The sequence below is a fragment of the Vipera berus genome, assembly GCF_964194415.1.
Source record: "Vipera berus genome assembly, chromosome: 1".
Classification (NCBI taxonomy): Eukaryota; Metazoa; Chordata; class Lepidosauria; order Squamata; family Viperidae; genus Vipera; species Vipera berus.
This window is the reverse complement of record NC_138202.1, coordinates 241,313,615-241,331,186: the sequence shown is the minus strand read 5'-3', so window position 1 is coordinate 241,331,186 and position 17,572 is coordinate 241,313,615. Positions and strand designations below refer to the sequence as shown.

At 39.7% G+C, this 17,572-nt stretch overlaps 2 protein-coding genes and 1 long non-coding RNA gene across 12 annotated transcripts in view; 1 reads left to right on the top strand and 2 right to left on the bottom strand.

The window, feature by feature from the left end:
* The window catches only part of CYB5R4 (cytochrome b5 reductase 4), a 36,456-nt gene extending 33,647 nt beyond the window's left edge, over positions 1 to 2,809 (bottom strand). For 6 of the 7 annotated variants that reach the window (XR_014026788.1, XM_081330313.1, XM_081330316.1 and 3 more), the window contains exon 1: positions 1,330 to 2,809. Coding sequence is in view for 5 of the 7 variants with exons in the window: in XM_081330313.1 (XP_081186439.1) it covers positions 1,330 to 1,494 (165 nt within the window). In the remaining 2 variants the exon portion in view is untranslated. The remainder of the gene's footprint in view (positions 1 to 1,329) is intronic. The other variant, XM_081330320.1, reaches the window with a different exon arrangement.
* A 1,408-nt stretch (positions 2,810 to 4,217) lies between these two features.
* On the bottom strand, positions 4,218 to 10,301 carry RIPPLY2 (ripply transcriptional repressor 2). 4 transcript variants are annotated; one of them, XR_014025256.1, is made up of 6 exons: positions 10,126 to 10,301; positions 9,824 to 9,896; positions 8,947 to 9,011; positions 7,199 to 7,506; positions 5,685 to 5,719; positions 4,370 to 4,510 (listed from the first exon to the last, which is right to left on the bottom strand). XR_014025256.1 is itself a non-coding variant. In XM_081318732.1 (5 exons), exons 1-4 carry the CDS (start codon positions 10,206 to 10,208, stop codon positions 5,716 to 5,718), a joined length of 225 nt encoding a protein of 74 aa, XP_081174858.1. In that variant the 5' UTR covers positions 10,209 to 10,301; the 3' UTR covers positions 4,370 to 4,510; positions 5,685 to 5,715. The 4 variants fall into 4 exon arrangements, 2 of the variants coding, with proteins under 2 accessions (XP_081174857.1, XP_081174858.1); XM_081318732.1 differs by lacking the exon at positions 7,199 to 7,506; XR_014025257.1 differs by lacking the exon at positions 5,685 to 5,719 and having other exon boundaries at positions 4,375 to 4,510; positions 7,110 to 7,506.
* A 110-nt stretch (positions 10,302 to 10,411) lies between these two features.
* LOC308660501 lies at positions 10,412 to 16,786 on the top strand. Its single transcript, XR_014024744.1, has 3 exons — positions 10,412 to 10,468; positions 10,677 to 10,809; positions 16,505 to 16,786. It is a non-coding gene; the product is annotated as an uncharacterized lncRNA (long non-coding RNA).
* The last annotated feature ends 786 nt before the right edge of the window (positions 16,787 to 17,572 follow it).

The window sequence follows — 17,572 nt, the reverse complement described above, 5'->3', positions numbered from 1 at the left end:
AACTGTCAATATAGTTTTCTTGGCAACAGTATCAGGTGTTATTTCATTGCCTTTTTTAAAGATGCTTTTTTTCTATTATATTCTGACCTACACTTCTGTGGAGGTTAGTAGTCTATGGGATCTGACCCAGGATTTGAAGATCAACTAAACCACTGTGTTCTGCCACCAACTTACTGTACCATAAAATTGTGTGTATGTGCAGAAAATAAAAGGCCTTAGTCTTACATATCCTTTAAAAAGGAAATAGATAGCTGCTAAGTTGAGTAACATTGAAGTGGATACAGCTGTTTTAAAAGAAACTTCTAAAACTCAGAAAAAGGTACAGGCATGTCCAACCTTCTGGCTTGCCTGGGCTGCATTGAGTGAAGAGGAATTGTCTTGGGCCCCATATAAAATATATAATATAGTTAATGGATAAATAGCAAACTTTCTTTATTGTTTGGGGTGTTATGGGGCTACAATTACTAGCTGTCAGGGCTGCATGCAGCCTGTGGGCTGTGGGTTGAATATGCCTGATCTAGAGCAATGTCCCCAAACTTTATTTCCTTATCCAAAACTGCTTATCAGAAAGTTCTTTTTTACCATTTATCAGAAATTCTTTACTTACAGTAAATGTCTCTGTTGTGATTGGATAATGGGCATGTGTGTTATTACCCAAGAAAAAGCAGTTTTACCCAGTTTTTGATAATATATCCAGGTTTGGAAAGCACTGTTGTTATAGAGCAGGGCTTTTCAACCAGTGGCACGGGTACCACCTGTGGTACATTGGCACCTGGCAGGTGGTATGCGACCATCCTAGAAAAGTGGTAGCGGGGGAGGGGAATGAGCTGAACCGGTGGCAGCACCACACAAGCCTGAGCGAGAGATGGCTGGAGCTGCAGGGCTGTCAGGGCTCAGCGGAAGCGCCAAGATCAGTGCCAGGCTCCAGCTGGAGCTCGGCACTGATTCCGGTGCTTCTGCTGAGCCCAGAAGAAGCGCCGATCAGCTGGAATGTTGCAGCATCTCCAGGGCCTTGTGATTTACATTCAGATGCTTGGCAACTGATTTATATTTATGACAGTCACAGTGCCCTGGGGTCATGTGAAGTGACCAAAACCTGCTGCAACCACCCCGCAGACGGGGGAAATAAAACCAAACATCCCCCCATCCCACTCCCACTGTCAATCCTCAACAGAAATGCTCACAACAATGAAAACCTTGGACAGGAGGAAGAGCGCCGCCGGGTGGGCAGGCAGGTGTCTTGCTCAGCTGTGGCTTGGGGGGCACTTTTTTCAGGGCCATTGTAACTTCGAACAGTCACTAAGCTAACTGTTGTAAGTCGAGGACTACCTGTACTTCATCAGTTTTTTTCCTTTTTTTTCTTTTTTTTTTTTTGTGGTCATCTAGTTGACACCTTACTAGGTGACTGGTGGTACTCGGATGTTGCCATATCCTAAAAGTGGTACAATGGGTGAAAAGGTTGAAAAGCCGTGTTATAAAGGATGGAAAGCTCATGATTAAGTATATATTAATGGAAATACAACTTCTGCTAGAAGTGTAATACTTTTAATTAATACACACTCAAAGTTTGTGCTGGAACCAAAACTAAGTAAGCTAGTAGGATATTGTTTAATATTGCAGTTTAAGTACTTTAATAAACATATTTGATTTATGATTATGGTCCCAACTAAGGATACAACATCTATTGCATGTATTTTTAAGAATGAAAATTAGGATATTAGTAAATATTAGTTATTTTCAAGAACTCTAAAATATATTAACAAATCAATGGTTAAGGGTTTAAAAGAATATTCCTATCATGCTATTGAGATTAATTCAGAAAAAAGATTTAAGTCTATTGGTCATGCCAAAAATTATTTCAAAAGAGCTCAGTATGAAACTTATGTTCAAAGTATAAAATTGGTGAAGGATACTTATATAATATGGGGTTTTCCTATTATACCCTGCACTTGTTGAATGTTAACAACCCCATTTTGTTAATACAGTTTGCACACATCAATACCATAAAGACATGCATATGCGTTTGAACAAAATGTATGTATCCCTATATGACCAACAGATTTATCAAGCAAAAAAGATTCATCTTTAATATTGGAAATACAAGATGAGCACAGTACAGGTAGTCCTCAATTTATGAACACAATAGAGCCCAAAATTTCTGTTGCCAAATTTTGCCCCGTTTTATGACCTTTCTTGCTAGTTAAGTGAATCACTGCAGTTAATAACACAGTTGTTAAGTGAATCTGAGTAGAATGCATTCAATTGTTAATTATTAATCTCACTGCAAATGGAAGGAAACAATACCGTATTCTGCAGCACTTCAGATTTGAAGGCAAAATAGAAGTTCTGAAGGGGGTCAGTGTCTCTATAGCATTTGCCTGGAAGTATTTAAATTGAATACAGTATCATGTTTCACCTGTGGAGAGCAGCCACATGATCGTGGGAAAAGCTGCATCTGCTCTAAGGAACTGTTGACAGGTGCTAAGTTCATGACCTCGCACACTCCTCAAACACTATTTTTCCTTCCTATTCTGAAACACTGCTCAGCTGTTATATTGGATAGAGCTATATATTGAGGCATGTCTGTGCAGGAGAAATACCCACTCAATCCACTGTACTCTCTCTGAAACGTCATCATGTGGAACTAATACTGTTGTTGTTGTTTGTTGCGAAGTTGTGTCCGACCCATTGCAACCCCATGGACAATGTTCCTCCAGGCCTTCCTGTCCTCTACCATCTTCTGGAGTCCATTTAAGCTCACGCCTACTGCTTCAGTGACTCCATCCAGCCACCTCATTCTCTGTCATCCCCTTCTTCTATTGCCCTCAGTCTTTCCCACCATTAGGCTCTTCTCCAGTGAGTCCTTCCTTCTCATTAGGTGGCCCAAGTATTTGAGTTTCAACTTCAGGATCTGGCCTTCTAAAGAGCAGTCAGGGTTGATCTCCTCTAGGACTGACTGGTTTGAACCCCTTGCAGTCCAAGGGACTTGCAGGAGTCTTCTCCAGCACCATAGTTCAAAGGCCTCAATTCTTTGGCGCTTAGCAATTCTTAAGGTCCAACTTTCACAGCCATACTAATACTGTACATAGATTTTAAAAAAGATGTTGTAATTAAAACATTTTCCACAGCACTAAGGAAAATTAGGTATCATTGAATTTAAAAGTTACCAATTTGGTCTGAAGTCCTATACCCGTGTTTCAGCTGAAGTGGATTTAGGAGCTTGCAGGATTGCAACATCAAGATTAAAAACCAGACTACTTAAAGGGCCGTTTGTAGAATGAGTATACAGGTAGTTCTCAACTTACAACCATTTGTTTGGTGACTGTTCAAAGTTACAATGGCGCAGAAAAAAGTGACTTATGACAGTTTTTCACACTTAACACTGCTGCGGTATCCCCATGGTCAGGTGATCAAAATTTGGATACTTGGCAACAGGCATGTACTTATGACAGTTGCAATTCCCCAGGGTCCTGCGATCCCCTTTTTCAGCCTTCTGACAAGCAAAGCCAATGGGGAAACCAGATGCACTGAACAGCCATATTACTAAGCTAACAACTGCAGTGATTCACTTAACAACCGTGGCAAGAAAGCTCAGAAAAGGGGACAAAAGTCATTTCACAACGAGTTAACATTCTACTTCAAAATCTGTTTAAAATCTTTCATAAACCGTACTGTGATGTGATAGAAGAATATTTTCTAAATTTATCTTTCAACGCGTTATCCAATATTCTTTTGTGTGCGTATGAATTTGCCAATGCTGAGGTTTTACATCTGTTGCTAAGTATTCTCTTGCTCAGCAGCAGAAATTTTGGGCTCAGTTGTGATCATAAGTCGAGGACTCCCTGTATTTGTATTGGGTGTAAAATATGAAAGTTTGTGTTTCTTCCTTCTTTTCACATGTCACTATTGTTAACTCTAAAAACCGCAAGGCTGAGGGTTCCGAAAGGATTTGCGTAATAAATAAAAAATAAAAAGAATCACTGTTCTTTCTAAACTAAAAAAAAACCTCCTCTTGAATCCCTAATATGGAAACTGTCAACCCATCTTTTCTATCCTCTCACTCCTATTTAATATGGCCATTCCTGTAGTTTTCTATCTTTTCATTTTATGAATTAATATATTAGTACAGCATAATTCTTGGCATAACTAAATTATTGATTTCAGAAGGACAAGGGAGGCAAAGACACTATGCAGAAGACATAAAACCCATGCACTAGTACTATAAAAATAATAGTTTTAATTTCACAATAAGTTACATATAAATTAGCTTAAAATATTATGATTGCATTTTGATATCAATATTAAATAAAGGAATATAAACAAGGTCATTTGGAAACAGGGCAGTTAATTATCCACTTCTTCTTCGGATTCATGGTCTATGTCATCGCTATCTTCCTCGTTCTCTGATTCGTCATAAAAGAAAATTGTGGCTTGGACGGGAAAGTTCCTCAGAAGTGCTTCAGCTTCATGATACATGTAGTCAAAACACTTGGATTTGGGCCAGAATAGCCTGAAACAAATAGACAAGTTTGTAATTTAATATGTAAGGAAAAATTAAAATCACTTCATCTCATTCTACTTAACCTACTATTAGCTTAAAATAGCTTCATAGGTTAAAATAAATATAATCACTTCTTTAATATTAGCAATATTTGACAACAAAATGGAATTACACACAATTAGAGATATCCATTTCTTTTTAGGCCAAATGCGTGTTGCTGAATTAATTAAAATATAAGCTTGTTCAAAGATTGCCTTTATGCTCTCAGGGGACCTAAATGCTGTTTAATTTGTAAAAACACAAAAGTCAAATTTGCATTAACGTTCTACCTCAAAATCTGTCATAAATCATTCATAAAATATACTGTGGTATGAGATTTATTTTCTACATTTATCTTTAAACACATATCTTCTATTCTTTTGTGGATATGAATTTGCTAATGCTGAGATTTTACCTCTATACCTTTTCAACAAATGGTAAAGTCAAAGTACCTTCTGAGACTGAAACTTCATTTTTGACTGCCACTTTATTGAGCACATTCAGAACATTCAACAGGACTATTCTAACATTTCTCAAGAGGAGCTTAAGAACAGAAAGTTCTTTTTAAAACTGGACGGATTTTAAAATAACCATAAGTGCACGTAGGCAAGACATGGAAAGTTCATTTAAGGTCACACAGCATTTAGTTACAGCAAGTCTGACCCCATCAACACACATCTGCAGAAGTAGGACAAATAACCAGGAATGTTTATGGGAAAAATTCCAGATTGAAGGGGAATCTTTAATTTTCCCAATCAATACCCCAATTTCTATTCTTACGATACACGGCAATGATTTAAGACATTGAAATTTCATTTGATTAGACCAATAATATTTCAGCACACAATAAATGTTTAATGAGAAGTTCAGATTTTATTCAACACCTAAGTCATTCCACATTTATAATCACCCTGCATAATCAAGCAACTATTGAAAAAAATGCTAACCAGTCAAATGCAACTTCTCTGGCACAATTTAAAAATATTGTGTGTTATTCATAAATTAAATGGGACTCAAAGATGTCTGGTATGGACTTTATGGCTGCACTTTTTAATAATTTGGGGCATTTAATAATTCCATAGAAGTTTTTATATCCAATGCAGAAAGTTTAGCACTGCACCAAAAATTCAGCCTTGTCGCTTACAATAAGTGTATCTATACAGGATAATATTCCATTATCTGTAAGAAAAAAAACACTTTTTTGAGTAAAAATATGCAGCATGGCAGGTTTCTCATTCATCCTATACTGTTCTCACAGAGGGTGACTTAAGTCTGTAAAAGAGGAGAAAAACCATCCAGAAATGCTGTGAGTGGCCTTGGATCTTGAGGTCCTCAGGCTGCATCTGGTTGAGGATCCAGTGTAACCAATATGCAGCTGTAGCTATCACAAAAATATTAACTGCATTTGGACACATCTGCTTCAGGGATCCATGCCGATTTCCTTATCAATTGCTTTGAAAATCATGTCCCATGATTTGGAAAGTACAGTGATCAGCTCCAAAGAAAAATTTGCTGAGATATGTGGCCTTGGATCAGTCAGCAAAACTTAACCAAATAACAGCTCTAGGGATCTTGTTCTTGATTGTAGTACATAAACGTGAGAAGGGCAGAATATATCTCTCATATAAATAAATAATTTCAAAATTTGACATACAGTAGCTGCTACAACATGACCAGAGGAAAAGCAGGAAAACAATGAAGTTATAAGCCTCCCAGAGTCATTTGACAGTGAGATTAGTGGCATATAAATTTAATAAATAAATAAAACAGAATAGTATGGGCGACTGCTTTAGAGCAGAGGTCTCCAACCTTTTTGATTTGGCGGCCTGGAAAGGGAGGCAGGCACCGCTACGTGTGTGCACGCAAATGGGCCGTGGGTGTGCAAAAATGAGCCTGGTGCGCATGCACACAAATGGGCCACACACGAGTACATATGCACATACAAACGGCCGCACGTGAGTGCATGGGTACATGCAAACTGGCTGCATGGGTGCGAGTGCTGCAAATGGGGCTTTGCTAGCACTGGCGGGACACTATGGGTGGCACTAGTGCCAGTGGGGTGCTCTGGGGCAGGGTGACGCTAGTGTTGGCAGGATGCTCAGGGTGGCACTAGTGCCAGTGGGACACTTGGGGGTGTGGTGGTGCTAGCACCAGCGGGATCCTCAGGGGCAGATTGGCACTAGCGCCAGCATGATGCTCGTGGCAATGCTAGCACTGGTGGGACACTCGGGAGCGGGGCGGTACTAGCACCAGTGGGATGTTTGGGGCAGACTGGTACTAGTGCTGGTGGGATGCTCATGGCAGTGCTAGAGCCGGAGGCAAGCTCAGGGCGGCACTAGCACTAGTGGGACACTCGGGGCGGCGCTAGTGAGAATGTGGGGGGTATGAATGCACCCACATGTGCACATGCACTGGCCATCCTTTCACACAGCCCAGTGGCCAAGCGGCTGCAGCCCGGTAGTGGGCTGTGGCCCACAGGTTGGGGACCCCTGCTTTAGAGTCAGTCTTAAGGTCTTTCCTTATTGCTTAACATTCAACAATTTTGAATTCACAAAAACTGCTTGCAAACCTTAAATGCTCTGTTGTTTCATTTACCAATCATTTGAGTCCCTTAGTTTTCCTCCAAGGTCATGTGATAAAACTTAACAGATTTTATACCAATTTGGGCAGAAGCCTTTGTAGGATCCAACAGTTCCACTGAAATAGTGGAAGCCGTGTGACATTGTCACATCGCCAACTGCAAGATGGGCAGCACATACATTTAATAATTAATACTAAAGTAAAAACATTATTTCAAAAATAAATGTATTTTAATTGCCTCTTCCTTTCACAGGCAATAAATGTATAAAAATAATAAAAAATAATATTTTGCTGTCTTCTAATTAGTTCAAAAGACACTCTGCCAAATGATATAGTCGGCTCCAAACCAGATGAAAAGCCATCTATTGTAACTGCTATTGCATATGCTGAAAAGAATAAAGACATAAGAGAACATCACTAAAACCACAAAATTAAAACAACATATACTGTAAATGTGGAAGACACTGGGAGAAAAACTTGTTAAGGTTTCGGAATACAGATAGTCCTCGACTTACGCCTGCAATTGAGCCCAAAATTTATTTGTTAAGCAAGACAGTTGTAAAAATGAGTTTTGCCTCATTTTATGACTTGTCTTGCCACAATTGCTAAGTGTATCATTATAGTTGTTAAGCAAATCTAGCTTCCATATTGTCACAAAAGGTGATCTCATGATCCTGGGACACTGCAACCGTCATAAATACATGCCAATTGCCAAGCACTCAAATTTTGACCATATGACCATAGGGATGCTGCAATGATAGTAAGTGTGAAAAGTGGTCATAAGTCACTTTTTTCAGTGCAGTTGTAACTTCAAATGGTCACTAAATAAATGATTGTAAGTCGAGGACTATCTATAGTTTTAAAAAAAGGTAAAGGATTTCTCTGACCAGTTGCGTCCAACTTTAGGGATGGTAATGATCTCCATTTTTTAGCTGAGGGAACCAGCATTATCAAAAGACATTTCTGTGATCATGTGTCCAGCATAACTATACATCAAGGCACATGGAACGCTGTTACCTTCCCACCAATGTGGTACCTATTTATTTACTTGCATTTACATGCTTTTGAATTGCTAGGTAGGTAGAAGCTAGGTAAGTAACAGGAACTCATCCTGTGGTGTGGCACCTGGGTCATGAACTGCCAACCTTCCAGTCAACAAGCCAAGTGTCTTAACTGCTAGGCTAATAAGTTGAAGAAGCCAAAAATATTGCGAAATCTTGTTGAGAAAACTAAATTATTTATTGATGTTATATATTGTTCTATTTATATTCTGCCTTTCATAGAGAAGCAGTACTCCTATTTTTCCACACACAACTGTAAAATAGATAGGGCTGAGAGAGAGAATGAGAAAGGGAACAAAAGAGAGAAAGAATGAGAGAGAAAACGGGGGAGAATGAAAGGGAACAAAAGAGAGAATGAGAAAGAAGAAAGAAAAAAGTGAGAAAGAAAATGAGAATGAAAAAGAATGAGAAAGAAAAAAAGATAAAACAAGAGAAGAGCATGAGAGAGAAAACAAGAGAATGGGAGAATGAGAGAACAAGAGAGACTGAGTAAGCAAGAGAATTAGAGAGAGAATGAAAAAGAGAGGAGAGAGAGAGAACGAGAGAATGAGGGAGGGACCCAGAGAGCTTCTAGCTACTAGTTTAAGCCCTGATACGTTTTGTGTGATTTCAGATGCTATTCAGTATAAATCTCTTACTTACAATCCTATCACTTTTCTTGATACCTTTAGGGCACAAGAACCCTGCTGGGAAAAATGGAAAGATTAATCTTGAGAGTCTCACTAATATTATGTTTTAGGAAAATATAAAATTGTTTTATCTTACCTCACTGGGTGAGTATATTGTGCAAGTTTTACAGAGTCTTCTGTAGCATCAGAAGGACTATGCAACTGGAGGAAGAAATAAAGGTCAACAGTATGGTTGAAATTTATGATACTTTCAGAAGGAACAAACCTGAAATTGATTATTTAATATTTACGGTATCCATTTTTTAATCAAATCAAAGCCACCCATTTCAGGGACATGACTCTAGGTAGCATATAGTAAAATAAATAATATTATTATTAAATATGTTTGTTTCCTGCCTTTTGTTCAGGAAGTAGGCACTCTTTCTTTCAGGTTTTTTTTCTTCAACAGAAACCTGTGAGGTGGGCTCAGCTGAAAAAGTGTGACTGACCCAGAGTCACCCAGTAATATCAAAGTAAATATTGGATTTCATTTTAGTCAGCGCACCGAAAACACCTTAACGCAACATGCATGGTTATTTTCCCTCTCCTGATTGTGCCAAATCATAAGTCTTAAAATACAAATTAATAAATTGCTGTCTTTTCATAGTGCCCAGCATAAACTGATATATTACATTGCCAAAAGACATAATCAATTTAGGAATTACATTTCAGTCACATGAGCCCTGTATGCAAATTTAACTCAGTAAGGAAAATCCTTTGCTCCATAAATCAGCCTTCTAATTTTATTTCGGTTTTTTTTTTAAAAAAGGGTTCTTCGTGGAATGCAGTGAGATCTTTATTATTGTTAATGTGCCAATATCTCTAGTCTCGAAGTAGTGGCAATTGTTTAATACCATACATTTCCTTCCTTTCACCTTACTGAATACTGAATTAGTCAACTAAAGAAGACCGGCTCCTGCAGCAGAAGCCCACGTGGAAGGGCTGTCATAATCCTGAGTACGGCATACACTCACCTCAACGTTTTGCACACGTAGTTTTTCGGCATCTTTTGGAGTGGGGATCCAAGGTCTCCAGAATCCTTCGGACCTGCAAATATATTAGACACGCTGCGTTAGCCACGATTTGGCAATAAGGCGCAGTAAGAAACCAAAAAAAAAATAAATCAGTTTCTGGCAGGTCCTGGGACCACAGATGGGTTGGCTCCATTTTTCCCGCGCGATCAAGAAGTAGCTGGAAAAGATGGGAATCTTCCCCCCGCCCCAATGCTTGCTCTTAAGCGCAGGTTGCCCATTACTTGGTGATTAAGTTCGGCTACCCTGAAGAGTCTTTGGAGCAGATCCGGGAATTTGCGGTTCTAAGCGGCGGAGCATTGTGAAGGCAGAGCGGCGAAGTCTCCATGCTCTGACTCTGGCCGCTCTCAACCCAGCCAACCCACCAGTAAAATGCTAGCAGTCTCTTGTTTCCTCTCTTCCCCGCGCTGGGTTGTGGATCGGCTGCCGCCGGAGGGGTTTTTATAACGATTGCTTAACAGCCTCCCAGCCACCTTATCTCGTTTGCCAGAGAGGTAAACAAAACGGCTGCGCGTGAAAGCCGCAGCGGAGTAAACAGGGAGCGTGGACGCGTGCAAGCTCCAAATGGCCCTAGGAGAGAGATGGCAAGTGAGTGTTAATCACACTTGAGCAGACACATGGCTGTTGTCCTTAAGAGGGGAAGCTCACGCTTGGGCTCTCGTCCGTCGGCTCCTCTGTGAGAAAGCCAGAGAATATCCATAGTCTGCGATAGGAAAAAAAAAACGGCGCTTCCACGCTTTCTGTTCCACGCGGATATTGCTATCCGTTCATTTATGGATGTGCTTTGCTCTTCCAGATGTGGAAACCCAAATCGTCCCGAGCAACAGAAATAGTACTTAATAATTTAAACTGTGCCAGCAAGAGAAAGGAGGCAAGACAGAAGAACAGTTAAAAATGAGAGCTATGCAGACATCCAGAAACAGCAATAAGTAATATAAATTACTTATATAACTTTTTTATATATTCTGTATTATAAATAAGTAATCCGTTTCAGATATTTGGTGAAGTGGCTAAGGTGATGGCTTAGAAATCAGGAGAGTTTAGTCCTGCCTTGGCATAAAAACCAAGGGTGACTGAGCCAGTCATTTTCTCTCAGCCCAAAAGTACAGGGTTGTTACAGAGAAATGGAGGAGGAGGAAGAAATTGTATGTATGTTTGCTGCCTTGAGTTACCTATAAAGTACTTAAGGTGAGATAAAAATCTAAAAATATTTTGGACAACTACTTCTCTAATCCATTACCATTGGCCATGCCAGCTAGAGAAGACAGATCAAAGTTTTTTTTAAAAAGTACAGGGCATTCACTTGTCTGGCATTTGGTAGTCCAACAGAAAAGGGGTTGTCTTAGACCTTTTTAAAATATGTAATACTTGATGATAGGAATCTGATTTTTGAAACTTCCTAGACCCAAGGCACTTACTTTTTTAAAGATTGATATCACCATGAATAAAATTTCAGACTACTGTATATCTGCAGCCAATAAAAATACAGTAATATAGAATCTTTTATTTTGGAGGTGGCTCAATCAACAAATCTGCAACTTCTCTGAAACAATGGAAATTTCCAGAATGTCTTCAAGCAGCATCATATAGATCAGGGGTGTCAAACTGCAGGCCCGCAGGCCATATGCATCATGGCGAAACCGTGCCCATCCCATTGCCAGCAATGGAAAAAAATCATGATATGTCGCAACACGTCACATGATGTTGCGAGTTTGACACCCCTGATATAGATTATAGAGGCCATTCCATTTCATATCTAGGAATTCAATTTTGTAATCCTTTTAATAAGAGCTCAGAAAAAATAATACCTTACCTATTAGGTTTGAAATGTTTCTAATGAACAAACATAACTTTTTCTCTGTTGTAGTAATTTAATGTTCATGTGACTAGAACTTGTGCATTCACTAAGCTCATCCCTATTGAAGAAAAATTGCAGTTCATCTATCAAATTTAATAAAATGCACATTAGGTCATGGAATCCACATGGAGCTGGTTCTAAAATTACTATTGAAACTTCAATCTTGTCTCTTCAGAGAATAGTATAATAAGATTATTCTTGTTAGACTAAGACTGGGAAGATCCCTGAAAAAACAGTTCTGACTTTACAGAAATAATCCTGCAAAAGGAAGAAAATCTTGAAAAAGAACAGAATTAATACTACTTCTGTTTGGTCTACATTAAGTTTTATTAATTACTCTTGAGCCGGGCCCCCCAACCCCCGGGTCCATGGACCTGTACTGGTCTGTGGCCTGTTGGGAACTGGGCCGCAAAAGTGGCAGATGAGTGCACGAAACTACATTTGCACTTCTGCGGGATTAGATTATGTGCGCTAAACTATCCCTTCCCCCCTGCCAGCACCATCCGTCCTTGGAGCCAGAAAAGTTGGGGACCGTTGTTCTAGAGTACTGCAGGTCCCAGACACTCATTCAGCATGTACACTGAACTATCTGGCTAATATGGTAAGGAGGAATAACTCTTATCAGTGCTTTTTTTCTTAAAAAAAAAAAAGGTGCCGGAACTCAGAGTGCTGTCACTGGGAGTGATGCCGGTGTCTTGCTACGGCGTTGCCGCCCGTCCTTTGCACCCCTGCCTCTGTGGCTCAGAGCCACATGCCGTGAGGATTCTCCTCCCCACAGCCGCCATGGGGATTCCCCTCCCCGCAGTTGCCACGCCACGGATCGTGCTGAGCCCCCACCCAGAGCTGCTCAGAACCGCGACCCAGAGCTGTGTTCCTCGTGGCAGTGGTCTCTGGTGCCAAACAGCTGATGGCCTCCGGCACCAGCACTCAGTCACTTACTGCCCCGTCACTTCCAAATTAAGTGAGTGAGTGAGCGAGCAAGTGGCGTTTGGAAGTGATGGGGCAGTAAGTGAGTGTGTGAACGAGCAAATGGCGTTTGGAAGCGACGGGGCAGTGAGTGTGTGAACGAGCAAATGGCGTTTGGAAGCGACGGGGCAGTAAGTGAGTAAGTGAACGAGCAAATAGCATTTGGAAGTGATGGGGCAGTAAGTGAGCGAGCGAGCAAGAGGCCTTTGAAAGAGACGGAGTGAGTGGGGGAGAGACTGAACGAGGTGCCTTTGAAAGAGACAGAGGAGTGAGTGAGAGCGACTGGAGGCTTTTGTGAGCAAAGTGTGAGTGAGTGGGGGGGGCTTTTGCAAGTGAAGGGTGAGAGAAAAAGGGAAAAGTGAAGGAGAGAAGGGAAAAAGAAAAGGCGCTGACTTCTGAGTTCCTCTGTTACAGGAGTAGAAGGAAGTATTAATATTGAACCTCAACTTTTTGCTTTTCTCTAATATTATAAACTAGCTATTTCTATAACAATAAATGAATCTAACCAATGAAACCCAAAATACCCACTCCCTTTTTTTAGTCATCAAGTTTTTGACACCTTGTTAAGCACTGGTGGTGCTTGAATATTGTCATGTCCTAAAAGTGGTACAATTTCTGAAAAGGTTGAAAAGCCCTGATGTAAATGCAGCCTAAATTGTTTATTGCCATCCTATTTGCAAATAATATCTTACTTACCTAGTTGAGATGGTGTAATTGGGCAGCAGGGAGGGGTGCAAAGTTCCTGCCTTTGCTGCAGACAACTTGCCTGTGCAATGTTTGCCGGCCGGGTTTTTGGCACACTCAGCAGCAATTCCTATTGGCTTTCGAAAGCCAATAGGCCAGGCGTAGGCAACCTTGGCTCTTTTCTGACTCATGGACTTCAACTCCCAGAAGATGTTACATAACATAACATCAACTGGAAGATGTTAAACTGTCCTTCTGTTTCTTTCCTTCCCAAAAATTGTGTTAATAAGTCCCCTCTAAGCTCTGCTAATCAGCTTGTCTTGGATTGTTTTGCTGCAAAACGGAACGGTTTGCAAGTTGCAGTTGAGACAGCCCATCTCATTTTAGATGTATCACATATAATTGAAGATTGTAATTAGTTGCATGTGCACGTTCAGCAAGTGTGATGTATTTGTGCTGGCATTTCTAGGCCTCTTTCCAACCACATCCAGAAAAATTTGGAACAAACATTGGAATTCTCAAGGCCATGTTTGGTATTTCCCAGGAATCTGTTACTGGAAGGAAAAAGCAATCCCTGCTGCGTTACTGATCCCAGAGAAGCATTTGCATGTATGCAGATATCCTTAGGGTGCCATAGTAATGGCTGAGAAATATTGGTTGCAAAGTTGGCATTTCTGGATGTAATTTTGGACTTATTTTTGTTTCTTTGCATGTTTGATATTTTTAAAAAGGTATATGCTACTGACTACGCTTATGCACATATGTAACATCTTTTGCTAGGATACATGACCACTGCTTGTCCACAATGTGAAAAGTGAAAGATTGTGACTAAACAAAATTTTAATGTACAGATAATACCACCAGAAATTATTTTAGCCTTTTTAATAAATGTTGTTATTGATGTTAAGCTCACCATGGAAAACATCATATATTGTTATGTATATACTAGGTTAATTATTTAAAGACTGAAGTGCAACGTAACTAGATTCTAAATAATCTATTTTTCAAAACACACAACAGTCCAAACAGTAAAAGTAAAGTCCAAACTGAGAATATTTTATTCTTAAGAATTGTTTAATTTAAAGTGGTTTAGTTGTAATAGATGGTTATAGATTCAAAATAGTTTTCAATAGTGTACAAAAGATACTATTTTTTTTCTAGCATCAGCTAAATTAGTCATATTACATTGAGAAAAATGTTTCTCATTTCTTTCCTGTTACCTTTATTGATTTCATTGCAGAGATGTTGACATAGGAAATAGATTATTTTGTTATCTAATTTTACCTTCCAAAAGACAGAAGCAGATGAAAAATGTGAGGTTCTTTCCTGTTGGCTTTTTTGAATTAGCTGTTTTAGATTATAAAAGTTTAGTTCCTAAAGAAGTAACCTTGTAAGTAATTTTAATGTCCTCCTCTAGTGCAGGGTAGGCAATCTTGGCTCTTTTATGACTCAAGGACTTCAACTCCCAGAATTCCTAAGCCAGCATGGCTCAGCTTGGAAACCTCTCTCTTTCCCCTCAGTGTGGCTGGCTCAGGATTTCTGGGAGTTGAAGTCCACAAGTCATAAAAAAGAGCCAAGATTGCCTACTCCTGCAAAAGGCTTTCGAAAGCCAATAGAGGGAGCTTTTTTTAAAAAAAAAAGGTGCCAGAATGCCGTTCTGAGCATTCTATGAGGAAAAAAAGCCCTTACTCTGATAATATTTAATCCCAGTTCCCTGAATTACTTTAATCAGTGGTTTTATGTATGTTTAAAAAAACGATGCATAAATGCCAAGGAGCAAAGCTAAATATTACAATGTTTGTTTCTTTGTTTAAATTTATATTCTGCCCATCTCACTCTGAAGCGACTCTGGGCTTACGAATCACTAAAACTTTGTTCTGCCAACCCAGAAAAGTGCCCCACATATCTATCATATGTGACTGAAAGTAGGAACGTGAAAAACATCCCATGCACAAACAGCTCCATGCATGGAACAGCTGGTTTCAGATGGTCTGTTTCCAAACCCAAACACACCTGTTTTGGACGCTTTGGTTCACGCACGAAACAAAACAGACTTGTTTTGCTCCATGCATGGAATTAAAGAATTGTTTAGTTACGGGAAAAGTAGTTGGCAGGAGCTAAGGAAAAGCTAAGGACATTGGTGGCTGAAGAGAGACAGGAAGGAAAGTAAGGAAAAGAAAGTACTAAGAAGATAGGAGAAGCTGCATCGTCAGCATTGGTGGCAGCAAGAGAGAGAAAAGAGGAAGGTGCTAGGAAAATCTGGGTAGAATAAAGGAAGGTGATAGAAGATACTAGGAAGATCGGAGGACAGGCATACTAGTTAAGTGTGCTATTCTAAGAGCTGGGGAGTGCAGCATACACCAATATTACGCAATTTGCCCAGGACAGATTTTGTTCTGTATGAAACTTGGAGCAGCCAAAGCTTTCCAACTTTTGGTTCTACTGAAACAGAGCTGGCCCCCCCAAAGTCGGCAGTAATTCCATAATATGATGGCTTACAGTATTACAGCATTCACACCAACATTTCCCCTTTTCTGCAAATCTCTAAGGATCTTAACCAGTGGTGGGATTCAAATACCTGAACAACTGGTTCTCTTATCGGATACAGGCCTGGGCCTCTGAAGCCTACAACAGACTTCCAGAAGTGGCATCCATGCACTTCCAGCGGACCATACTAGGCCTGGGAGGCCTCCGAACTCAGCATAATTTAGCTACCAGTTCTACCGAACCAGTGCAAACCGGCTGAATCCCACCACTGATCTTAACTAACGGCCTCTTGCCTCTCTTCCAGTACATGTATCAAAAGCAGCATTCTGTTCAACGTGGATGTGAATGTAGGAGAGATTCAATATGCAAAAACTTTTAAAAAACCGTCACAGCAGAGAGCAAGAAAAGTAAATGCAGCTGTCTTCAGAATTTGGAAGAATCAAATTTTTCAACCTCAAAACCAAATCTTGCTGGATGTAGACCAAACAGGGCTGCTGGATTGATGGCAGACTCCACATCCCATCCTTGTTCTCTGTTTGTTCTCTTGTTCTCTCGACCCATCCATATATTTTTGATTATTATATTGATTTATTCTCATTGTGTTCTTTTTCCTTGTTTATTTCATCCAGACCTTTGGAACCGTTTACCAGTGGAGCTCCGGATGGCTCCCGACCTTCGCTCCTTCCGACGTGACCTAAAAACATATTTATTTGAACAAGCCGGCCTGGTCTGATGGGTTTAGGGGTATTTTAACGCTTTGTATTAATTTATTGAATTGGGCCGTTGTATTTAATATTTTTTAATTTTTATATATTGTATTTTATTGTATTGCCCTGTACACCGCCCTGAGTCCTTCGGGAGAAGGGCGGTATAAAAATTAAATTAAATAAATAAATAAATAAATTCTATTATCTTCTGTTTACACTCTTTTCATTTCTTCCTTTTATTGTTGTAAGCCCTACCGCGAGTTAGGCAACAAATAAATTTAACAAATAAATAAAATAAAATATGTAAAAGTAGCCCAAGAATCAAGGCAGAATGCTTGCATTTGACACTCCATCATGCATGGCTCCTTGAACATATTGTTGGATTAGAACATATGGCTGCAGTCAAGAGCTTACATATTTGCAGAGGAATAATTGCAAAGGAATAAATAATTGCAGAGGAATCACTAGAAATATGCTATGATTTGGGAAAGTTGTTCGTGCTGATTTTTGATGTGAAGTGCTGATTTACTTTGAAGAAATTTTGAGTTAAGGACACCTTAATACAACACAATGCAAGGAGAAGGGTCCACATGAATAAAGTATGTATTTAGCAATATTCCATTAAAAAGTAAGGCTATGGGAATGATAATCATCACTGTGGTTGGAATTGAGGAGTGAGCAAATGAATGAATTGCATGAGAAAGTAAGACTACAGGTAGTCCTTGACTTACCACCACAACAGAGCCCAACATTTCTGTTGCTAAGTGAAACATTTCCTAAGGGAGCTTTGCCCCGTTTTATGACTTTTCTTGCCACAGTTGTTAAGTGAATCACTGAAGATGTTGTTATTAACACAGTTGTTAAGTGAATCTGGCTTCCCCCCATTGACTTTGCATATCAGAAGTTCACAGAAGGTGATCATGTGATCCCAGGATACTGCAACTATCATAAATATGAGTCAGTTGCCAAGCATCTGAAGTTTGATCATGT

Coding starts and splice junctions, on each gene's coding strand:
- RIPPLY2 (XM_081318731.1), bottom strand. CDS start 10,208: ATGGAGACTTCGCCGCTCTGCCTTCACAATGCTCCGCCGCTTAGAACC. Junction 9,897..10,125: donor TGCTCCAAAGACTCTTCAGG/GTAGCCGAACTT, acceptor ATATATTTGCAG/GTCCGAAGGATTCTGGAGAC. Junction 9,012..9,823: donor TACGTGTGCAAAACGTTGAG/GTGAGTGTATGC, acceptor TTCTTCCTCCAG/TTGCATAGTCCTTCTGATGC.